Source organism: Botrytis sinoallii (assembly GCF_014898435.1).
Source record: "Botrytis sinoallii strain Bc 23 chromosome Unknown BSIN_010, whole genome shotgun sequence".
In the NCBI taxonomy this organism is placed as follows: Eukaryota; Fungi; Ascomycota; class Leotiomycetes; order Helotiales; family Sclerotiniaceae; genus Botrytis; species Botrytis sinoallii.
Genome location: NW_024066037.1, coordinates 489,953 through 507,621, shown reverse-complemented (window position 1 = coordinate 507,621; position 17,669 = coordinate 489,953). Strand labels below are relative to the sequence as shown.

General features: G+C 42.8%; 5 protein-coding genes across 5 annotated transcripts; 3 read left to right on the top strand and 2 right to left on the bottom strand.

Annotated features, from left to right (window-relative positions):
• Positions 1-1,535: 1,535 nt before the first annotated feature.
• EAF02_006307 (uncharacterized protein) lies at positions 1,536-2,875 on the top strand (the record flags this gene model as incomplete). Its single annotated transcript, XM_038902355.1, has 2 exons — positions 1,536-2,300; positions 2,807-2,875. The coding sequence occupies 2 exons, from the start codon at positions 1,536-1,538 to the stop codon at positions 2,873-2,875; spliced, it is 834 nt and encodes a 277-aa protein (XP_038757575.1).
• A 2,518-nt stretch (positions 2,876-5,393) lies between these two features.
• EAF02_006306 (uncharacterized protein) lies at positions 5,394-8,408 on the bottom strand (the record flags this gene model as incomplete). The annotated part of the gene is made up of 6 exons (XM_038902354.1): positions 5,394-5,798; positions 5,878-6,633; positions 6,680-7,005; positions 7,105-7,386; positions 7,434-7,554; positions 7,614-8,408. The coding sequence occupies 6 exons, from the start codon at positions 8,406-8,408 to the stop codon at positions 5,394-5,396; spliced, it is 2,685 nt and encodes an 894-aa protein (XP_038757574.1).
• Positions 8,409-9,277: 869 nt separating this feature from the next.
• EAF02_006305 (uncharacterized protein) lies at positions 9,278-11,051 on the top strand (the record flags this gene model as incomplete). The annotated part of the gene is made up of 6 exons (XM_038902353.1): positions 9,278-9,466; positions 9,522-9,732; positions 9,790-9,867; positions 9,932-10,061; positions 10,114-10,577; positions 10,636-11,051. The coding sequence occupies 6 exons, from the start codon at positions 9,278-9,280 to the stop codon at positions 11,049-11,051; spliced, it is 1,488 nt and encodes a 495-aa protein (XP_038757573.1).
• Positions 11,052-11,123: 72 nt separating this feature from the next.
• EAF02_006304 (uncharacterized protein) lies at positions 11,124-13,847 on the bottom strand. Its single transcript, XM_038902352.1, has 14 exons — positions 13,576-13,847; positions 13,411-13,491; positions 13,301-13,353; positions 13,165-13,246; positions 13,020-13,112; positions 12,888-12,970; positions 12,758-12,839; positions 12,355-12,712; positions 12,243-12,307; positions 12,022-12,181; positions 11,802-11,957; positions 11,537-11,747; positions 11,427-11,484; positions 11,124-11,351 (listed from the first exon to the last, which is right to left on the bottom strand). Exons 1-14 carry the CDS (start codon positions 13,780-13,782, stop codon positions 11,334-11,336), a joined length of 1,707 nt encoding a protein of 568 aa, XP_038757572.1. The 5' UTR covers positions 13,783-13,847; the 3' UTR covers positions 11,124-11,333.
• Positions 13,848-14,858: 1,011 nt separating this feature from the next.
• On the top strand, positions 14,859-17,551 carry EAF02_006303 (uncharacterized protein; the record flags this gene model as incomplete). The annotated part of the gene is made up of 5 exons (XM_038902351.1): positions 14,859-15,086; positions 15,147-15,266; positions 15,432-15,591; positions 15,650-16,258; positions 16,309-17,551. 5 exons carry the CDS (start codon positions 14,859-14,861, stop codon positions 16,731-16,733), a joined length of 1,542 nt encoding a protein of 513 aa, XP_038757571.1. The 3' UTR covers positions 16,734-17,551.
• Positions 17,552-17,669: the final 118 nt, after the last annotated feature.

Genomic DNA, 17,669 nt, shown 5'->3' with positions numbered 1-17,669 from the left:
CTTATTGCTTTTCAATGGGAATCATCCGATGAATGGATCAATTAGAAAAACTCCCACGACTTAAGTAAGTGCGTACAAGGGGTGGGAAAAAGGGGAATTCCCAGCAGTTACTCTCGGAGATTTTATATTTATAACCCTTGAATTTTATATGGATGGGAGAGGAATAGCGTGGAGGTTAAATGGCTAAATGGTTAAATGGGACCTTCAAGCATCGACGGGAATCTACAATTGGGAATTGAGAATTGGGAACCACTCTCGAGCCAGCGTGTGTTAGCTACCTAGATAGGTATCTTCGTTGCCTACCTACTCAAGGGTTATTGATCAGTCCCTATGCGCCCCTCCCACACCATTCGGCCCAAAAGTCCTATTGAGCCTGACTATTCTTGCATGTCTCCTCGAGTAAGGTTAAGAAGCCAATTTGACAAATCAACGCATTATTTTGCCATTTAATTCATCTCCGTTCTTCAATCGTCATGATCCTATCACATCCTGCCTCGATACTATTTTTAATCCCATAATCCCTGAGCATTAAAACAAATTTTGTTATTATTCATGCTTCAAACCCAGAAAGAGGTCGCACCGCCGTGGAACATGGCCTTACTTCTCCACACTTCAATAGGGACGAGGGGTTTTTTTTAAGTTGGCTCGGAAGTAAAGTTCATCCAGGAGTTAAGATGGTTGGGTGAAGTGGGCTAAATCCCTGTTGCCGGTTTCTTCTTCTCAGCCAAATCCATTTCTTGTTTCAAAAGCTTCTATACTTCTTCCAGAGCTCTAATGCCCTGAGCAGTGAGAACCCAACATTCTTCCCATGGCTGTCCACCTCCACTCTGCCTAACTTTCGATACCAAATCTTCTTGGCGGGTCTACTCATCAACCCCTTCCTTGTATGTCAACATTGTCAAGCCTTCTTTGGATAACCATGCTTTGAGCGTTACAAGCATTCGCTCGGGATCTTCTCACCTTGGAACCCTAATTGGGACGCCAGGCATAATCGAATTCCCATCTCCCCGGCAGAGAACGTTGCTAAAGTTCTGCCAACATGCATCATTTGCATTGCGCAACACGAAGCTGTCGCGTCGATGCGAATCGCTGGAACGCTTTGGTCAATTTTAATTACTGCTACTGCCCTACGCCATTGATGTCTATGCAAGCTTTACTTAAAAGATCGAGGACGATAGATAAATGCAGATGCACCCCCTCTCTCTTTAACATTTCTCCTTCTTTTTACCATTTCATCAACGGCTCTAATCTACAGTGGTTCATTCATACAACAAGTTGCCGAGAAAGTTTGGAAACATTTTGGTCGTTGGTAAATCGCATATTACCAAGGTATGCATTATTCGGCTCTCACCTATATAACGGCATTATATAGATAAGTTTTCGAAACGCACACAGTCGCATCTGCTTTGTAAACAACGGTCAACAAAACCACAACAAGCGTTCTGGAAACATAACGCGCTGCGGCAATACTTCAACACCTTTTAGAATTACCCCCAGCGACCTGCGAGAGCAGTTCGCTGTGGAGGAATCCATGTATGTCTGGCTATTCACGCCACAATCCAGGGCACGATCCTTATATCGATTATGCTGCTCAATCCGAAGAACATCCAGAGCGCGTTTACGGGTCGCATCACCCAGAGCTCCAGCAAGTTGGTGCGCAAAGTCTCGAATCCCTTCAACTGGGAGGGCATCATCAACAGCAACAGCAACAACATCACCACCACCACCAAGTATTGCTAGATTCACACGGCATGGCCCACCATCAGTCTCCTCAATATGGAGGTGGGCAACACATCGGGTATATGGGTGCGCAAATACAACAACCATCTAGTGTAGGAAAAAGGCCAAGAACTCATGACGACTTGGAAATTGGGATGGGAAGGGTGTCAGAAGGCCAAATGCATGGGCAGATGCAAGGCATGTCTTCACAAATGGCTCAACAAACGATGGGTGGTTATGGTGGTGGCCCTCAGGCTTTTCACAGTCATGCATTGCCTAATCAAGGACCTCGAGGTACAAAGATTCCTCGTCTTGGCGAAGGTCCGGATTCAAGTATGATGTCGCAAGGTGCACCTAGTGTAGTTGGCACTGCCGGAATGCCGATGCCTGCAGAAAGACCGCGAGGTCCAAAGTTAAAGTTCACCCCCGAGGATGATCAGTTACTAGTAGATTTGAAAGAGAATAAGGCTTTGACTTGGAAGCAAATTGCGGAGTTTTTCCCAGGGCGCTCTTCAGGGACATTACAGGTCCGCTACTGCACAAAATTGAAGGCTAAGACAACTCAATGGACTGACGAGACGGTAAGATATTTGAAGCTTGTCTTTTGAGAATCCAATAATTGATTAAACTTTTAGGTTCAAAACTTCGAACGGCGGTCCATGATTACGAACAAGAAAAATGGCGCATTGTGGCACAGAAAGTTGGGACCGGGTTTACATCTACGGCTTGCAAAGATAAATGGACTGAACTGGTGAGTTTCCTAAAATCAAGATGCCCAATAGTCCAGACTGCAGTCCAACAATCGGAGGCTTTCAATGCCTAAATCCAAATAAACTATTCCAATAGTCTGAGATGCCAGATCTATTTTGAACATCGTATTGCTTTTAAACATTGAGAAAGTCTAATTGTTGGACTGCAATCCAGACTACTTGAAACCCTGCCCAAAAGCAATGTCAAAAGCAAAAGTCATTGGTCACCTAAGTTGGGTGGCATCATCAATGCGCTTGTCACAACCTAATATTCCTTTTCTTTTCAGCTTCCATAACACAAACACACAAAAGGCTAACCATGTTTTCTCACAACTTAGATGCATCCCGATGATTCCGAATTACAATCTCCAGAACCTGAAAATCTACCCGAAGATTCAGAATATTAACTTCACGCGGACCAATTTTTGTCAAGTTTCTTTTGCATCTCACCTACCTATAAGCACAGACATTGCATACACAATACTCCCTCAGCCAGCACAGCCGACTAGATTACCGACGCGACTCAGATTTCGCATTATATTTTCATTTGTTGCACCACACACATTTACACATACCCAGCATACAACATTTCCTATTTGAAAATCCGAAAGCAAGAAGTTCACAAACTAATACCGGATAAAAGCGGCTGGATCGCTTTTTGTCTCATTCATCTATTTATTTATTGCTTATTTCTGGACTTTAATGGTCAACTACATTCCCATTTCCTTATATTTCGTTTCAGGAAGGAAGAATAAAAGAGAGAAAAGGAGGAGCACATATATACATGGAAACTTTCGAGATTCGAATACACAAAAAAATACTATTCATGATGAGAAATGGAAGGGGCGAGAGGAAGTTGTAATTGTACAATTGGTGGGTTGGGGTTACATAGGGTAGATGGCTGATGAGGTGAGAGGGGGTGAGAGGGGTGAGACGAGGGAGACGAGGGGGGTATATCTTCTGGATGACTGCTTATCATGTTGGACATGGTCTTTTTTTTTTAAAAAAAACTTTCATATACCCCTTATTTTGATGTGATGATGGATGACTGGGCCAAGGCAGGGTTTTGGATGGATAATGGATTTTTTTTAGAATATACATTTTAGTTAGCGAGTTTTATTTTCGTGTTATTTTTTTTCTTGTTTTTGGTTTTTGTGATGGTGAGGATTATGATGATTATGATGATGATGATAATGATGATAGTAAAGAGGGGTGAAGAGTATGTTTGAGAATGAATGGATACGCGGGGTTGTGTGAGGAAATGATGCAAGGGGGGCGTATAGATGAGAGGGGTGTGGTAAATGTATGTGTGTTTGTGATATAGTGAATTGAAGATTTGAACTTGTTTTGAATAGAGATAGAAGGGCTTATGGATGAATGGTGGTGATTCAGGGTCTTTTGATGCATTCGATTCGATTCTATTCTCATCTGATCCGATCTGATCTGATCTCTTTTACCTTTTTTTAATATTGAGGTTGTATTGTATTGTATTGTATTATATTATCGAAGGTTATTTGGATGACTTGATTTGACTTGACTTTTTGGCGGGTGTTGCTAGTGTTGCTAGTGTTGCCTGAGGGGGGAGTCTGAGGAGGGAGGGGAGCTGGTGAGCGAAGGTATTAGATAGTGTAATACATATCGTATCGTATTGTATCGTATCGTAAATATTTGCGATTTTGAAGAGAGAGAAACAAAATGAAAAATGGAAAACTAGAGTAATAATCATAATTAATCGTCTTTGATGAATTGAGTTGAATTGAATTGATTTAATTCGATTCGATTCGATTTAAGTACCTAGGTACTATATATAATCTTATTTATCGCGGGATGTAAGTTGTTTATTTATTTGTTTATTTATTTATTTGATTGATTGATTGATTGATTTTATTATTTATTTAGATAACTCGTTAGAATTAATTTTTTTCAAAAAATTCAGAGGGAGGAGGGAGGATGGGAAATTCGTATTTATTTCTTTGTCATTTGTCATTTATAATTTATAATTGGAGGCGGAGGAGGAGGGTGAGGATGAGATGAGGATTAAAAAACTCTAGAAGCTGGGAGTGAGCGGAATTGAATATCTAGGTAGGTAGGTAGATAGATATGTTTCTTGTATATTTATGATGTTTGTGATATATTGGGTTTGTGTATTGTGTATTGTGTATTGTGTACCTAGTGTATTAGGTAAATGGAATGGATATGGATATGGATATGGATATATATGTACCTAGGAAGGTTTGTGATGTATGTATGTGTGATGTATGTGATTATGTGTTGATGTAATTGATATATGTGTAACGGTAAGAGGTGGGTGGGGCGTATGGAAGTTTACTGTGGATGGGTGGGGGTGATCATCGGGGGAAAGTCGGGAGACGAGGCGAGGCGAGAGAGGAGAGGGGAGGGGGGTTGTTGTGTTTTCGGAATTGGGGAGTTTGGGAGAGTTTTTGGTCGGAGGGAGGGGAGAGAGGGAGAGAGGGAGAGGTAGGAGGAGGGGTGAGGGTGAGGGTGAGGGGATGGGATGGGATGGGATGGGATGGGATGGGATTGCAGATATCCGTTGTATATAGATATATAAAAACTCTCTTACACCTAAGTAATCGTGATATTATTTATATCTTCCTGATTGGACTCTAGTTATAGAATAGATTGTGAGAATGTATGTTTGAGTTTGAGAGAACCCTGGTGAGAGAGTGTGAGGGGGATTTCCATGTCAACATACCTAGGTAGTGATAGGCCTAGCTTTAATTCTTGTTTTTTGTTTCAATTTTCTTGATTTTTATATCAGGACGCTACTTGCGAGAGGAAAAGTATAACATATATCTGAGCGACAACGAGTGATTTACTAACGAGAGCAACATAGTACACAACTAACCGGAGAATATATTACAGAAATAAATCAGCCATCCAAAGTTTAGAAGAGACAAATGTCTACGACATCCTACTAGCAATATCTCTCGCAACATAGATCTGCCCATACAAATCCGTCACATTGACAAAGACATCCAGCACGCCTCTTACCTTCTCATCAACCAAAGGTCTCAATCTCGCTTTGACGATAAGGAGACATTCACGCTCATATTCTGCCATTTCCATCAATGCGCTTTTCCTCTCTTGCAGTTCCGCCGTAGTCTGCTTTTCCGTTGCATCAGAAGACGTTGAAGTTCCGGCGCACTTTTCAAACTCTGGGAAATTCACGCTATTAAGGTTCTTTTCCGCCTTGTCGCGTGCTAACGAGCCATAATCGTTGTACATTGCGACAACATGACTGCGAGATGCTGGCCCAGCTCCGCGGAAAGATACTTTGTGAGCGCGGTGGGGGAACGGTTTCGTCTCCTCGTTCCGATGTCATTCGACACGATATCCAGTCCCATGAATAGGGACATGATGTGTGGACGGCCGAGATATTGCGTACCCAATCCCAATAGGTTCTTGATGCTGGGAATGTGACGGGGGCATCGGCATCGTGTCCTGAAAGTTGCGCGAACCAAGAATTGTCGGTTGAATGAGTGAGATGGGCGAGCAGGAAAGCTTCCAATTGTTTGCTCAGATGAGCTAAAGATGATTCTGAAGCTTTGTAGATGGAAGGATGGTTTAGAACGTGGTCTTTGAAGCGGATGAGAGTGTCTCTGTCATCATTTGTGGAGTCATCTGGCAAACCATCATCGGAGTTCACTGGTGTGATGACGCTACGATTCAACGAAGAACTCTCCTGACTCGATAGAGGATCACTTCGAAGAGTTGTCTTGGAAAACAGGCCTCGGATTAAGTGCTCCGCAGAGCCGTTGTGTCCAAGCACAGCTTCCATGAATTCGTCTGCCTGATAATTTAACATTGAGATGACCATCATATCCCAAATTAGGTCGGTCTCAAGGAATATCCCTTTATTATTACAACCAGTCCACGTGAAAGGAATGTACTCTAGATATTTATCCTCTGCCATGTTCTGGCGGGGGAAGATATCCAAGCGAATTCGACGTAGCCGTGGAAGAAAGAGATATCCTTCCATAATAGAGGCAGTAAGCTTCCATGAGCTCTCACTCGCGAAGAGAGGAATTGCAGAAAAAAACTTGGCGAACCTCGCAACTCTATCAAAGGGAATACCGAGGATGTTTGGAAGTGGTTCCATTGTGCTGAGTTTCGTAGGGTACTTTCTTCGCTGCATGGGTCGCTGCTATACAATATGTTTTGGACAAAATGCTTGATCCGTAACTGACTTTTTCAACCCAGGTATAAGTAACTTTATCCCAACTATCTCGGTTCCGATTCAAATAAGTTCGACCTGTACGAATGGCTCTAAGCACGTGCTTGTCAAGCTCTCCGGCCCAGGGAAAGAAAGTCGCATCAATCAAAGTTAGGATGCCATAAGCAGTTATCTCGCACGAGCCTGAAGTACCCCAAGAACCATTGCTATTTTGAGTATGCAATGTGCGATGTAGAATCTGTAATAGAATTACAGGAATCTTGTCTTTCAATTGTTCTTCTGGAAAGTCGGGTAACGCTCCGCTGTCCCAAACCATCACAAGCTTTCTGAATGTCTGAGCTAAGACCATCATCGAATACTGCCGGGAGAGATTCTTATCCATTCTGTTAGCATACTGACAAAGTTTATCGATCACAGCAAGCTAACAAATATGCTCACCCCATTTGTCATCGATCTTTCCAGCCGACCATGAATTGCACAAAAACTCAGTTGTGCTGAGGATCTGCCCGACATATTTGTTGGGCTCGTTAATATGCAACAAAGCATTGAGTACATTACAATTTGCACTGATGCTTCCATTCCTCTCAAGCGCGTATGTCTGAAAATGATTTTTGACTTCAAAGTTTGCTATCATTTGCTCTACCGAAACTGATCTTCCGACCAGGCACAGCGTAAGAATACATTTCGCAGTGTCATCAGCATCGGGAAGTAATGAAGGAGCTATCAGAGTTATTATAAAGGACTGTTTCCGGGCGATTCCGACCTACCAAAACCAATGACCCCATGTCTGTGGCTTAATTCTTGCTGGAGATGGTCCACCAATATGCTAAGATTATACTCTCCTAATTCTTCTGGGGTATAACCTGCTTTCAGAAGCGTAGAGACAACCTAGATAAATCATCAACTTGATTAGTACAAGTTTAGATTAAATAACAGATGTATCGTACCCATGTGAACTCGAAAAACGTCGTCGGGAACGCACAAGGTACACTTCCGTTGCCTTTTCCAGCACCTTCAATGATGGTGTTTCTGAGATATATTTCTGATTCGTTATCCCAGATTGAAGTATTCATCAGATATGCCGCTGCTGAAGACGGAGAGGCCATAATACTTCCATTCTTTAAGTGGTGCTTGATTCGATTGAAATCTATTGTGCCAATGAATGCTTCCAAGGAATGTAGGGCAGTCACTTGTATATTCTGATAGAGTATTTCTGGCTGGAATCTCGAGAGCTTCTCCTGGTTCAGTTGGAGTAGATGCGTTTTACCAGGAAATTCACAGACGACATTGTGTTGCTCTAGCATTCCTAAAAGCGCAGGGACAAGAATCTCAAATCCAACATGAACACAAGATCTGACATCCCACGCCTGCAATTGATGTCTAAGACTACCTTGTGCTTTGAGTATTCGTGCATCAATGTCAGGGGGCAAAATGAAGTAGGAGGAATTGTTAGCACTTTGATGAGATACAAAGGCCAACAGAGCCGCCATTGTATTCAAGATTCCATCCACCTGCGACGAATAAGATTCCCAGGAGCCATCTTTGGACTGGGCATCGACTATGTGCTGGAAGGCTTCTGGAAAGAGCCAATGTCTAACCCCGTCAACATCCTTCGATACCATAGATACCCATGCCGTGTCATAGATAGATGTAGACATCGATCCAGAGCCACCTGCTCGGAAAGACTCATTGGCTAGACTGCCGACTAGAAACTTGGCTTCTAATACATCGAAGTGATCCATTTTTACTGTTTGTAACGGGAGAAATAAGGTACACAAAGTATGCAGGAATCTAATTGAAGCAAGGTAAAGTAATGCATACCGGAAAGGGCACACCCAGATGTCCTCTATATCAAGTCCAATTGCATGTACACTGGTGACCTGCTGACAATCATCTTTGGCTTGAGACTACGGTCGGCTTATCCGTTACAAATGCAAGCTGATAAGTTTAGACCAGCGATGATTTCCGATCTCATGGGAAATAGACACCATAAGTGGCAAAAGCTCCTTGAAAATAGCCAAGAGCGTTTTTGCACAATCGAGGCATGTTGATTGCAAACCCCAGAAGGCCGGAGCGGGGCAATTAATCCTCGACGGTGGCAACTTGCAGGGTAAGGTTTGCAAGGCTATGGGTATGATACTGCTTGTTGCTTTCTTTCATGCCCATTCCTTTCGTGGCAAGCTCTCCTATCACTCTCGCATGATTGCAATGGAGAACGACAGGCGACAGGTGGAGTGGATGAAGATTCGGGTGAAATGCGAAAAAATGTAAGTAAGACGAGAGCTTTGCGGCATATAACATAATGTGACGTGACTCTCACTGCATAGGTAGGTACCTATATGTCCTTCATTTCTGCCGGAGGCACAGATTTACTAAGCAAACTGATGAGTGAGAATGAGGAAAGTCCAATTGTTAATTTCAGGGGGTAGTGCGGGCTTTCGGCACGGGTCCCATGGTGTGCATATAGTATCGATCGATATGGACACCCCTGAATCTCAATGTAACCTTTCGGTACACCAACACTCCGGCACCTGGCACCTCAAGCTTTCTACTTCTAATTCTGTTGTTTTGTGAGATGGCTTGAATCCTTCATTGATAAGGAAGACAAAAGATGCTGTCGATGATTTTAGTGGCCACCTTGGTCACGACCTTTACTTCATTGTATTTACTCGTCATTCGACCCACAAAGCAACAGGGTCAGATACCTCGCATCGGCAAGAAACCAGGACTCTTGGGCAACACATCCGATAGCCATTTCTTCAAACATAGCTTGGAGCTCATTGAAGAGGGTTATTCAAAGGTATCGGCTGATCCTTTGAGTATTATTTCCATCCATGTTTCTGACACGTGAATAGTACAAAGACTCTGTGTATTCATTATGGACGACAGATATGGATCGAGTCATTGTTTCTCGAAAGTTCATGAAAGATTTCAGTGTTCTTCCAAGAAAACAAGTGCGTCTTACTGCATCGGTTCGACACGCTGGTCCGTATACTGGCTTCGACATTGCGGAGGAAAGTGACCTGCAATTCCTTGTTTGTGCAGGGCAACTATCTCAAAATATAGGTATTGGATGATAGATCTCATTGAGCTAGGTATGTATAGCTCGCTTACAATTGAAAGGTCGTCTTGCTCAGCCTACATACGATGAGATACTATTTACAATAAACTCGAAACTCGAGAAGACTGAGAGAAAAGATGGTGAGTAGACTTCATTTTTCATATATAACATATCTAGTGGTCAGCTTGATTGACATATTTCCAGGCAATTATAGCTTTCCGCTGTTTCGTCTCGCCATTGAACTTATTACCAGCGCCAGTGCTCGTGCTTTTGTTGGACCAGAGCTATGTAGAGATCCAGAATGGTTGGCTACCGCAACCGGCTATACTATAGAGTGAGTTGAACATCGTCTGTCTCGCTTGCCTACTAATTCATGTCATTTATAGCTCCGGAAATGTAGCTACCGATCTCAAGAAGCACTATAGACTTCTCCACCCTATCATTGCTCCTTTCCTTAAATCCTATAAACAGATCCGCAATCGGTTTTCTGTGGCCCGCAAGCTTCTATTTCCACTCATACAGGAGCGCAGGTCAACCACCTCAAAAGAGCATCCGGATATGGTACAATGGCTAATCGACTCTGCTCGTGGACCTGATGCAGAGATAGACAAACTAGTAACACGGATGCTTTTTCTCAACGCAGCTGCCATACATACAACGGCAGAGGTCGCGACAAACGCCATACTAGATCTATGTGCTAGACCGGAGGACCTCAAAACTTTGAAGGAGGAATTGACAATCGTAACCGAAGAAGCTGAAGAAGCCGATGTCACTATTCGGACGCTATCATCTCTTAAGAAGATGGATAGCTTCATAAAGGAATCACATCGCGTAAATACTCTTGGCTTAAGTATGACCACCAACACAACTATACAAGTCGCAATGTCTAACATATGTTTCTTGTCCAGTGACTTTCAATCGTCAACTTGCAGTACCTGTAACTCTCTCAAATGGAGTGACTCTGCCCAAAAACACATATATCTCGATGACCCATTACCTCATCAACAAGGACCCCGAGATATACCCCTCTCCAAACACGTTTGACCCTTTAAGATTTTACACACAACGGCAAGAACCAGGCCAAGAGGAGCGATACCAATTCTCTTCTTTGAGCTCAGAGAATCCGTCTTGGGGCGTAGGAAAGTTTGCTTGCCCAGGTCGTTTCTGGGCTAGTGCTCAAATTAAATTATTGCTGATGGTTCTCTTAAACGAGTTTGAGATTAGCTATCCGGAGGGGCAAACGGAACGCCCACAGAATGTAGTCAAAGGCGAAAAGAACCAAGTCAGTTTGAGTCAGCAAATTCTTTTGAGAAGGAAAAATTGAAAGGCATGTAATTATATTGCTCTATGGCCATCACAAATGAAATGGTGGATGAAAGCACAAAGCGAATGTCGAGGAAATCAATTGGAAGAAATGGGCCTTTATAATTTTGAACGCCGCGCAATATCAAAAAAAATGTTACTTTTGAAGGGGGTCGCTGAGCATATGATGGTTTTCTCTCAATATCCTTTTACCTGAACTGTATCCTGGTAAGCTAGCACGCCTCGACATTCATTAAGAAGACGTGAATAATGGCCTAACAATTACCATGTACACTTCTTCAATCTACCAAAGCTTCTTAGGCTACAGCGTAGTCATTAGCAAAAGGACAGCCTATAGATATGTGGGAAACATCCGATGGAGATAAAGCAAACATACGGTGAAGAATATTGAGAGTACTAGGGACAGAGCTGCTGCTGCGTAAATGAGGATATATCTAAATGGTTTTAGCTTCGAATTTGATCAAACACAAAGAAGTTTACACTCACGTATCTGTCAGAGCATCAACAATGATGGCCAGAACCTCCTTAGTCTGCACTTCATTCAGCTGATCATCAAGACCACCGCCAATTTGTGTGATTAGATTACTCAATTGCGAAGCTGAGAAGGATGGCACTATTTGCCGCACTCGAGGTAGTGAAACATTCTGAAACATGGCTCCAGCAATTGCAAGACCGAGTGTGGTTCCAGTGAGTTGTGCTATATTGGAAGGGTGATCAGCACAATTGGTCAGCAATGAGGGAATTTTCGTACCAATCAGCATGAGAGATATTGCGCGATGAACATCGGCTGGGGGCACTAATCGTTGTGCTACTGCAAAACCTGCTTGGCCATAGCAGCCCGTCCCTACTCCAGATAGGACCTGAAGTCCGTATATGACAGCATCTGATGTGGTGATGTTGATACGACCTAACATACAAGTCAATATTACTTCCATCTGTATATCAAGAGAAGAAATTAGAACAAATCATACTCAGAAAGACACCAGCGAGAATGTTCAAAATACTTCCGGCGATATACCAGGGCTGATACCATCCTAGCTTCCCCATAAGACGTCCACGAATGGCACTCGAGGTCACCCAGAAGCATATCAAAGGAAGTGTTTTGACTCCGGCTCGGAGAGCAGAATCTCCCTTTGCGAGTACTAACATTAGTGGAAAGATACAAGATTAGAGGTGAGGGTTTGCAACATACCTTAGCTAATTGGAAGAAAACCGGGATATAGTATAACGGAACAGGTACTATAAGTGCAACGGCAACTGCGAGGTGTAAGCGATTGTCTCGAATGTATCTAAAATATCTTTACCTTGACACACGAAGCATATGATCATATCCTTTGTCTTGAGAAGATGTATCGGTAGCACACGAAGTGCCTGAGTAGTCAAGAAGTTGAAGTGCTGCTGCAGGAAGAGGGCGATGAACAATGCTCCAGAAACTACAAACAAAACAATAATTTGCCAGCTGTGCCAAGGATATAGTGTGCCTCCAAAATTGATAGCTATGATACCAGCAACGAAAGCACCGCAGCTCAATACGCTGCCCACCCAATCTATGGTTTGAATTTTGGAAAGAAAAGATTCTGTTGGACGAGGAGTGTACGATGGTATTATGAAGAGATACACTGGAATAAAAATGCAAATCACGGGTGCATTGATATAGAATCCCTAGAAAATGTGAGCCTAGCAAAAAGTCTAATCAACGAAACCTACCCATCTCCAAGTTGCAGAACTATCCGTAAAGGCACCTCCAATAAGAGGTCCAATAACAGATCCGAATCCCCAGACCAAAGCACTTCGCGAATCGTTAGCTGAAACCAAAAGCATCTCTAGAAGCACCTACAGATATCCCATATATTCTGTTGTTTCCTTGGGACTAGTGTTGACCGATATCAACGTGAGAGCCCCAAGATACATTCCAGTGCCCTTTTGACGTGGTCAGTGATGGCTAGTAGGAGAATGATGTGTTACATACACCAACTCCTCCTATCACACGACCAAAAATCAGTGCTGTCATATTTGGAGCTGCACCACATATGATGGAGCCGACGACGAAAAGTAACGAGAACTTTCAGTGTCAGAATTTTATAGTGGAAGAGCGTCATCATCAAGGTGCAAACCGCTATGTACAAGATCTTGGCGTTGAAGGACGCAAAGAGCTTCCCATTAACTAATGCCGTGGCTGTTCCAGCCATCAAGAAACTCAAAAAAATGTCAGATAGCCCATCTTTGGAGGTTGCAAAGGACTCATATTACCCGACGGAAATCCATGGTAAATTTTGGACTTCACCGAGATCTTTGACGACGACCTACACAATATGGTGTAAGTTTGACACACGGTACCTGTTCGCTCTTGCAGGACATACGGGTTGAATCACAGCTACTATTGTATTATCGATGGCATAGAAGCAAAGATTCGAGAGAATGGCGACAACTAAAAGGACCCACTAAAAGGTATACTCTCATCAGTCCCCGCACTATTGTTTAGGCATGACCATGGGGCCAGTTTGAAGGAAATGGCTTGACAATACTTTGATGCCATGTATGGTTCTTTTTCTTTCTGGCAATTTCACAGGCTGACTTGACCCGGTCTCGAGTTTTGCATCGTGGTCCTGTTTTTCATCTCCCGTAGGCACTGTTGCTGCTGCTTTTTCTTCGTCGGCTGTCATCATAACCGATTGACCGTTATCTTTGACGGCACTAGAAGCTCTCGGCGCGCCAGTTGGATTGGATTCCATGATCTCTAGACTGGTGATTGTACAGGGTAAGAGAAGTCAGTGAAAGTACTGGCAACTCACTTGAGGTGTGGCCGCAGTCATTTTGGGCTTTTTGTTTCTATAGACACCGCCTCTTTCTATCTATTCCATTTCTAGTAGGTAGCACCAACTTGGAAGCATGTTGGAAAGTGTTGGGGTCGCGGTCCAACAGAATTTGTAGAACACGACATGGGGTAATTTTGGGTTGATGTATCCCTTGATCGCTCGCAAGTTCGTTTATATCCACGGCTGTAACCCACTAGAAATTTAACTTGCTGTACTTAAAATGATCATGTCTTACTGTACAAGGTGAGCACTAGCAAGGAGACTTTCGGTTGTAAGATTCATGTATTTCTTTTTAGCCAATCGGATCTTGCGAAATACTCCGTGATGACACTATGATGACGTTATACCGTATGTATCTCGGTACATGTACCTATGTATTACTAAGACCATTTACCGAATTCCGCACTGTCTCTACTGTGCCCATTGTATTTTCAATATTTTTTACCAGATTAAACAATTACGACACAAAGTGATATGATCATATAAGTATTGAAATATGGGTATTTTCGGCATTTGGTTCTATTGAGTAACTTGATGTATATCTTTGTTGACCCCAGGAAGCCATCAAACTTCTATACGAACCAGGTATACACACTAAGCTAGGTGAGTAGTCACTTTCGCAAACGGAGTACATATCCAAACAACACCGACACATGACAATTCTGATTCATGAGAACCTGGAAGTATCCTTGTTAGTCGCGCATAAAGATACTACTGTCACTGCAGGAGATGAGTGCATATGTACATGTCTTATTTGCGCCTCATTATATCACATTGCGAAGGATTCGTGCATTGGCAGCAAAGCTATGGAGCAAGTGCTAGATTGAGATAGTAAGGATAGAGACCTTAGGATCGAAGATATTGCTAGCTAAGAGATGTAGAAAGTGCGGGGGAGGGCATTAGAGGTGAAGATCCGTTTATATGCTACTGAGTGGAATTGTTGGAATTCCTGAGATACAAACCGATCAGAGAGTTGACGAATTTCGATTAAAATGTCCCTCATAGAGATCATGGGTTATGGAGAGGCTTCAATAACAAAACCGTTATTGGCTCTAGTCGCAATCTGTTCCATTCTATTAGGTTCGTGGCTCAGGGCTGTGCTCTTTCCCCATGGCAATGCTGCAGTGAAAGCTCCTATTGTTGGCCTGAGATGGGCCTACCCCGCGAGGGTTCAGTATCTCAACAATGCAATGAACCTCCTTCAAGAAGGATATCATCAGGTAAAGCCTTCATCTGCTCCATCGATGACTCCATAAATCATTGTTCTGATAAGTACTTAGTACAAAGATCAATTCTTCAAAATAAATGGAAATGATATGTTAGTTGTACCTAATAAGTACGTCAATGAGCTTCGAGCGATCCCGGAAGAAAAACTCAGCTCCATGGTTGCAAATATTGAGGCAAGTCACCCATAGAATTTTTAGTAGTCCGGACTGCAGTCCTACAACCACAAGTTTCCACTGTCGGGAACCAATAAGATGATTCAAATAATTTGAGATGTCAAATTCGCTTTGAATAGTACACCGCGTTCGACTGTTGGAAGCTTCATACTGACCTGCATGTAGAATTTCCAAGGTAATTATAACACTATCGATATCTTGCTGCGTGGTAACCTTCACACTCATGCCATTCATACGCGACTTACCCCTAAGCTTGGCCTCTTTGTGCCTTTGATATGTGAAGAAATGAAATGGGCATTGACGCAAGAGATACCTCCGTGCAAAGGTCCGGCTTCTATAAACCACTTTCACCTCGGCAGCTATCAGAAACTAACGTTTGCCAGATAATTGGGTTTCCATACTTGGGTTTGATACCGTAGTAAGGTTGGTTGTGCATGATTTCGCACGAATATCAGTTGCCTCCTTGGAGCGCAACAAAGAATGGATGGAAATCCAAAGGATGTTCCCGGAGAATGTCTTCCGAGTTGCAATTCAAATGAGAGTCATTCCGCCCTACCTCAAACGAATCTCATCATATTTCATGCCAGCTACTTGGGCCGTCTCTCGGAATCTTCACAACGCACAAAGACTCATCACACCCATTGTGGAAGAGCGCAGGCGAATGGAAACAGTCAACGATCCAGATTACAAACGACCAAATGATTTTCTGCAATGGTTGATGGATGAGGCGTGGAACGAGCGGGATGGTCAGGCGGCAGAGCTGGTTCATAGACTACTTGTTTTGGCGTTGGCGTCTGTTCATACAACTTCTATGACAGCAACTCAGGTTCTGTATGACATTATTGCTCATCCAGAATACCTCGAACCGCTTCGAGAAGAGATCTTGCAGGCTCTAAAGGAGGATGGAGGTTGGCAGAAGACGACGCTCACAAAAATGAGGAAGCTTGATAGTTTCATGAAAGAGTCACAACGACTAAACGGTCCAAGTCTTAGTAAGTTTTTTTGTGGTTGCTTTATACAGACACGTTCCTAACGCGCTTAGTTGGTTTCAAACGTGCTGCAATGGAAGACATACAGCTTTCCGACGGCACAATACTTCCAAAGGGTGTTCATATGGTAGTACCTGTCGTGCCGATTGCTCTCGAGTCTGTAACTCCCGATCCTGGTGTTTTCCAAGGCTTTCGCTTCTATTACGAGAGGCAAAAGCCGGGACAAAGCAACCTTCATCAATTCGCAATGACTGATAAAAATAACATGCATTTTGGTCATGGAAAATACTCCTGTCCAGGCAGATTCTTTGCAGCACATGCCATTAAAATCCTGATTGCTCATCTTATTCTCAACTACGATTTCAAATTTCCAGAAGGCAAATCGCGACCAGGAAATTTGTTAGCTCATGAGTATTGTTTCCCAGACCCTACAGCACATATTTTGATGAAGGAACGAGATAGCCCCTGGAATCTATGATGGTGTCTCATTTTCAATGGCCATACCGAAATTCTCTTGCCGTTTGCATACGTTTGGGGGATTAACTGATTCTTAAAATCGAATGCTCCTAATTCTTCAATTCAGAACTGAAATTCATATACTTAGAAACCCATTTTAGTGTTTTCTGGAACTCGGTCCAACTCAACTTTGAGAAGAATGAAGCATTTTTATTTGTGCCTTCTCGCTCACACATCTACATTAAGAGTATATTTGATGGCGAACAACAACCCTTGATTGACAATATTAACCACTTCAAATCTGTCGGGGTCTGCTTGGAGAGGCAGTTCTAACGGCTTTACCTTCCTATTTCATCGACTACATCATGAAGGTGAACATGAATAGGAACGCATTTAAAATCGGAAAATGATAACCACTAAGAACTCTTTCCTGAAAGACTGAAACAAGTTTCGAGGAATTACCCCAGAAAACTAAACGAGGCTTTCTCAAGCCGACATCAAATAATCGGATGTCTAAGCAGTCAAATTTTTTCGAGACCCCAGCATAAGGATAAATTGAGAAATCTTATGTGAGGTTTTAATCTGTTATCCGACGATCCATGTAGATCCTTTCTGAAAGTTTTGCTGGCTAGGATAATGCACGGGAGGCAGGACAAAAAACCCAGACGATCAAAAACGTTTCGCTCTTTTCAATATTCGACATCAAATTGAGCAATCATTTATTTGAAATGAAACTTGAGAAATTTCGTATGTTTAAGGGGTTTCAAAATATAGTATAACATAAAGATTGATATTTTGAGAAGATATCGAAATACACGTGTTCTAATATATGGTTCTATTTAAGTGATTTAGTATACCGGGATTTCGCCTATGAAGGGGGGTAGGGGTGGGGTTGGGTATGGGGTTGAGCATTGAGCCTTGAAGAAGTGCAGATCTCTGTCTCTTGATGCTTTCAAAT

Excerpts from the sequence above, each read along its gene's own strand:
- EAF02_006304 (XM_038902352.1), bottom strand. The coding sequence starts at position 13,782 with ATGGAATCCAATCCAACTGGCGCGCCGAGAGCTTCTAGTGCCGTCAAA. Across the intron at positions 13,247-13,300 it reads TTACCATGGATTTCCGTCGG|TTTCTTGATGGCTGGAACAG; the intron begins GTAATATGAGTC and ends CATTTTTTTGAG. Across the intron at positions 12,713-12,757 it reads GTTCTGCAACTTGGAGATGG|GGATTCTATATCAATGCACC; the intron begins GTAGGTTTCGTT and ends CACATTTTCTAG.